Consider the following 5,000-nt stretch of genomic DNA (forward strand, 5'->3'; position numbering starts at 1 on the left):
GTAGAGAGGCGGCCTGGAGGAACAATATTCAGATCCGTACTGTGAAACGCCCTCACTGCTTTCCAAAGGCGCCAGTTGAAGATACTCGTGTTTGTAAGGGTGTTTTTAAGGGTGTTTTTAAGGGTGTTTTTGTGGTTCTGGTGGTGTATTGGCAAGATTTATGGTTTATTGAAAGGAGGACTGTGGCCATTAATCTTGCTAATGTCAATAAAATGGTCTAATGGTACACAAAACTCAATTAAAATAGTGAAGACTGTGGCCATTAATCTTCTGCTCTCCATAGACCCTTCCTAATGTCAATAAAATGGTCTAATGGTACACAAAACTCAATTAAAATAGTGAAGACTGTGGCCATTAATCTCCTGCCCTTCATAGACCCTTGCTAATGTCAATAAAATGGTCTAATGGTGCACAAAACTCAATTAAAATAGTGAAGACTGTGGCCATTAATCTCCTGCCCTTCATAGACCCTTCCTAATGTCAATAAAATGGTCTAATGGTACACAAAACTCAATTAAAATAGTGAAGACTGTGGCCATTAAACTTCTGCCCTCCATAGACCCTTGCTAATGTCAATAAAATGGTCTAATGGTACACAAAACTCAAGGTAAAGGTGTGTCCCATTACTGAAGGGGTAATAAAATGGTCTAATGGTACACAAACTCAAGGTAAAGGTGTGTCCCATTACTGAAGGGGTTAATGTTTATAAATAACATGTATATTGTATAAGCGTCTCTCTTCCTCCGTGGGTCAGCTGTGGCAGGTGGCTGGTGTGGCAGACATGTTCCTAGTTCGCCGCTGCTGCCCACTGCTGTACTGAATGGTGTCTCAAATCCCCTTAACTCCCCATACACGCTCAGTTATGCTTCATCTGTTCTGTTTCCCTCAGGCTGCCATACAAGTCACTGAAATGTGTATGGGGTCCGAAAGATACAAGAAGTTTTAAGTTACCCCTAAAATAATCTCATTTTCTCTTAATTTTAAAGCCTCATTTGACTTAAGACTTACAATAAAACTTAGTTGAATTTTCTTGTACCTAAAAAAAACTTTCATAAAATATCTAAAAAAAAAAATGTTGATATGAACTTAGAAATTTAATAATCGAAAAAAATAAATAAATAAATAAACATAACTTAAACTTCCCAATAAAACTTAAATACCTTCTTGTACAAAAACTAAAAAAAAAACACATAAAAAATAAAACAAAACAAAAAATAAACTTAAAAAAATTATATAAACAAAAACAAAAAAACAACTAGATTCTAATTTGACTAAAAAACCAGCCGAATATTTTGTTTACCTCTCCCGCTGTGTCTTTAAACGTCCATTTTTGTGTTTTTTCCTATTTTCTCCTCTATTGCTGTGCGATTGTGGGTGGGAGGGACACAGGACACGCCCACGCACCCCAGGACACGACACGACACGCGGCAGGACACAGAAGACACGGGAAACACGGTAAATAAGCGGTTTTATATGTCCTTTTAACTACGGGTGTGTGTGGTGTTGCTGTGGTGTTGCTGTGAAGGTCTTGTATCAGTGTGGTGTTGCTGTGAAGGTCTTGTATCAGTGTGGTGTTGCTGTGAAGGTCTTGTATCAGTGTGGTGTTGCTGTGAAGGTCTTGTGTGAGTGTGGTGTTGCTGTGAAGGTCTTGTATGAGTGTGGTGTTGCTGTGAAGGTCTTGTGTGAGTGTGGTGTTGCTGTGAAGGTCTTGTATCAGTGTGGTGTTGCTGTGAAGGTCTTGTATGAGTGTGGTGTTGCTGTGAAGGTCTTGTGTGAGTGTGGTGTTGCTGTGAAGGTCTTGTGTTAGTGTGGTGTTGCTGTGAAGGTCTTGTATCAGTGTGGTGTTGCTGTGAAGGTCTTGTGTTTGTGTGGTGTTGCTGTGAAGGTCTTGTGTTTGTGTGGTGTTGCTGTGAAGGTCTTGTGTAAGTGTGGTGTTGCTGTGAAGGTCTTGTATGAGTGTGGTGTTGCTGTGAAGGTCTTGTATGATTGTGGTGTTGCTGTGAAGGTCTTGTACGAGTGTGGTGTTGCTGTGAAGGTCTTGTGTGAGTGTGGTGTTGCTGTGAAGGTCTTGTATAAGTGTGGTGTTGCTGTGAAGGTCTTGTGTGAGTGTGGTGTTGCTGTGAAGGTCTTATATAAGTGTGGTGTTGCTGTGAAGGTCTTGTGTGAGTGTGGTGTTGCTGTGAAGGTGTTGTGTTAGTGTGGTGTTGCTGTGAAGGTCTTGTGTGAGTGTGGTGTTGCTGTGAAGGTCTTGTATGAGTGTGGTGTTGCTGTGAAGGTCTTGTATGAGTGTGGTGTTGCTGTGAAGGTCTTGTATGAGTGTGGTGTTGCTGTGAAGGTCTTGTATCAGTGTGGTGTTGCTGTGAAGGTGTTGTATAAGTGTGGTGTTGCTGTGAAGGTCTTGTATGAGTGTGGTGTTGCTGTGAAGGTCTTGTGTGAGTGTGGTGTTGCTGTGAAGGTCTTGTGTGTGTGGTGTTGCTGTGAAGGTGTTATTAACAAACTCACTTCAAAAAAATCTCAGGAAATGCTGTGATGGCGACGACAGGATATGACACAGCTTTCTCTACACTGAACAGCATTGCCAACACCACACATAATGGTACACACACTACACCTCACTTCCGCCAGCCTTTCTAAACCCATTATAACGTATCGGAAAATTGGGTTAGGTTAGGTTAGGTTAAAATCAAGCTTTCCCAGGAGGTCCGCAAGCTTTCCCAGGAGGTTCGCAAGCTTTCCCAGAAGGTCCGCAAGCTTTCCCAGAAGGTCCGCAAGCTTTCCCAGGAGGTCCGCAAGCTTTCCCAGGAGGTCCGCAAGCTTTCCCAGGAGGTTCGCTAGCTTTCCCAGGAGGTCCGCAAGCTTGTTAGACGTGGAAAGAGATATATAAGATAGGGTATATTGGTTCAAGCTGCGAATTTACCACAGCACTGCGCCGCTAATGGTATTTTAAGGAATATTCAAGAAATCTTAGCTTATATAACCCTCGAGAGACTTCTAACCTAACCTAACCTAACCTAACCTATCCTAACCTAACCTAATCTAACCTAACCTAACCTAACCTAACCTAGCCTAACCTAACCTAACCTGTCTCTTATATATATGTATGTATTTTGGTGGTTTATTTTGGTGAGAGAGAGAGAGAGAGAGAGAGAGAGAGAGAGAGAGAGAGAGAATAGTAATAGTAATAACATTAATTTTTATATATCTATTTATTTTTGTTATTAATTAATTTTTTATTTTTCTAGGGTGAAGAAACCAAAACACACACACACACACACACACACACACACACACACACACACACACACACACACACACACACACACACACACGTCACCCTAGCCAGCCATGGGGGAACCGCCAGGCCTCACTGATGAAGAGAGAGAGATCAACAAGCATATATGTACGTCACCCTATTTAATCATCCTAATTTTTGTCACCCTATTTTTTTGTCACCCTATATTTTGTCACCCTATTTATTTCATCCTAATTTTTGTCACCTTATTTATTTTATCCTAATTTTTGTCACCCTATTTTTGTGTCACCCTATATTTTGTCACCCTATTTATTTCATCCTAATTTTTGTCACCCTATTTTTGTGTCACCCTATTTATTTCATCCTAATTTTTTGTCACCCTATTTTTGTGTCACCCTATATTTTGTCACCCTAATTTTTGTCACCCTATTTATTTCATCCTAATTTTTGTCACCTTATTTTTGTGTCACCCTATATTTTGTCATCTTATTTTTGTCACCTTATTTTTGTGTCACCCTATATTTGTCACCCTATTTTTTGTCACCCTATTTTTGAGGCACCCTATTTTTGTGTCACCCTATATTTTGTCATCTTATTTTTGTCATCCTATTTTTGTCTCTAAATTTGTCACCCTATATTTGTCACCTTAATTTTCTCACCCTTTTTTGTCACCCTAGGTTATGCTGGCCACTCGATCTGTCACCCTATTTTTTTCCTTTATTTTCATTTTGTCTTTAAATCCACCCTAGATTTGTCACCCTATTTATGTCACCCTATCATCCTACCACCCTAGCCACAATCCTAGGGTGCTCAGTGTACACCCTATACCAGTGTGAGGACGAGGAGGTGCAGGCGTTCCGGAAGGGTGCGGTGGGTGTGGTGCGGGAGGCTGTTAGGGTGAGGCAGCAGTGTGGCGCACCCTCCCTGGCCACATACCACCACCCACCACAGCTCCACGCCACAGCCACCCTACCCACTGCTGTCACAAGGAAGCTCAATGATGGTATGTGTCACCCTATTTGTGTCACCCTAGTTTTGTGTCACCCTAAATTTTGTTCACCCTAGATTTTGTCACCCTATTGTGGCATTCAATTTTTTTTGTCACTTTTTTTTGTGTTTGTCACCCTATTCGTGTCACCCTAGTTTTGTGTCACCCTAATTTTGTCACCCTAAATTTTGTTCACCCTAGATTTTGTCACCCTATTTTGGCATTCTATTTATTTGCTTTTTGTCATTTTTTGTGTTTGTCACCCTATTTGTGTCACCCTAGATTTTGTCACCCTATTTGTGTTTTTTTTTCGATTTAGTCACTATTTTGTCACCCTAGATTTTGTGTCACCCTATTTTGTCATCCTATTTGTGTTTTTTTTCAATTTTGTCACTTGTTTGTCACCCTATTTGTGTCACCCTAGTTTTTGTGTCACCCTAGATTTTGTATCACCCTATTTTGTCATCCTATTTCTGTGTTTTATTTCTTATATGTTTGAATTTGTCATTTTTGTGTGTGTATATGTGTCACCCTATTTATGTCACCCTAGTTTTGTGTCACCCTAGATTTTGACACCCTATTTTTACCTTTTTCCTTTTTTTTTTTGGTCTTTAAATCTCTCACTTGTATGTCACCCTATCAATGTCACCCTAGATTTTTTTCACCCTATTTGTGTTTTATTTTTTTATGTGTGTTTGTCACCCTATTTTTGTGTCACCCTAGTTTTTGTCACCCTATTTGTTTTAAGTCTTTTTTTTT

The 5,000-nt window shown here is 40.2% G+C and overlaps 1 protein-coding gene across 2 annotated transcripts in view; it reads left to right on the plus strand.

Annotated features, from left to right (window-relative positions):
• Positions 1 to 1,311: 1,311 nt before the first annotated feature.
• Positions 1,312 to 5,000, plus strand: part of LOC123502866 (phosphatidylinositol 4,5-bisphosphate 3-kinase catalytic subunit alpha isoform-like) — a 25,939-nt gene continuing 22,250 nt past the window's right edge. For both annotated transcript variants that reach the window (XM_045252148.1, XM_045252156.1), the window contains exons 1-3: positions 1,312 to 1,455; positions 3,243 to 3,400; positions 4,047 to 4,256. In XM_045252148.1, the coding sequence (XP_045108083.1) occupies positions 3,346 to 3,400; positions 4,047 to 4,256 (265 nt within the window). In that variant the 5' untranslated portion in view covers positions 1,312 to 1,455; positions 3,243 to 3,345. The remainder of the gene's footprint in view (positions 1,456 to 3,242; positions 3,401 to 4,046; positions 4,257 to 5,000) is intronic.

The sequence above is a fragment of the Portunus trituberculatus genome, chromosome 2 (assembly GCF_017591435.1).
Source record: "Portunus trituberculatus isolate SZX2019 chromosome 2, ASM1759143v1, whole genome shotgun sequence".
NCBI lineage: Eukaryota > Metazoa > Arthropoda > Malacostraca > Decapoda > Portunidae > Portunus > Portunus trituberculatus.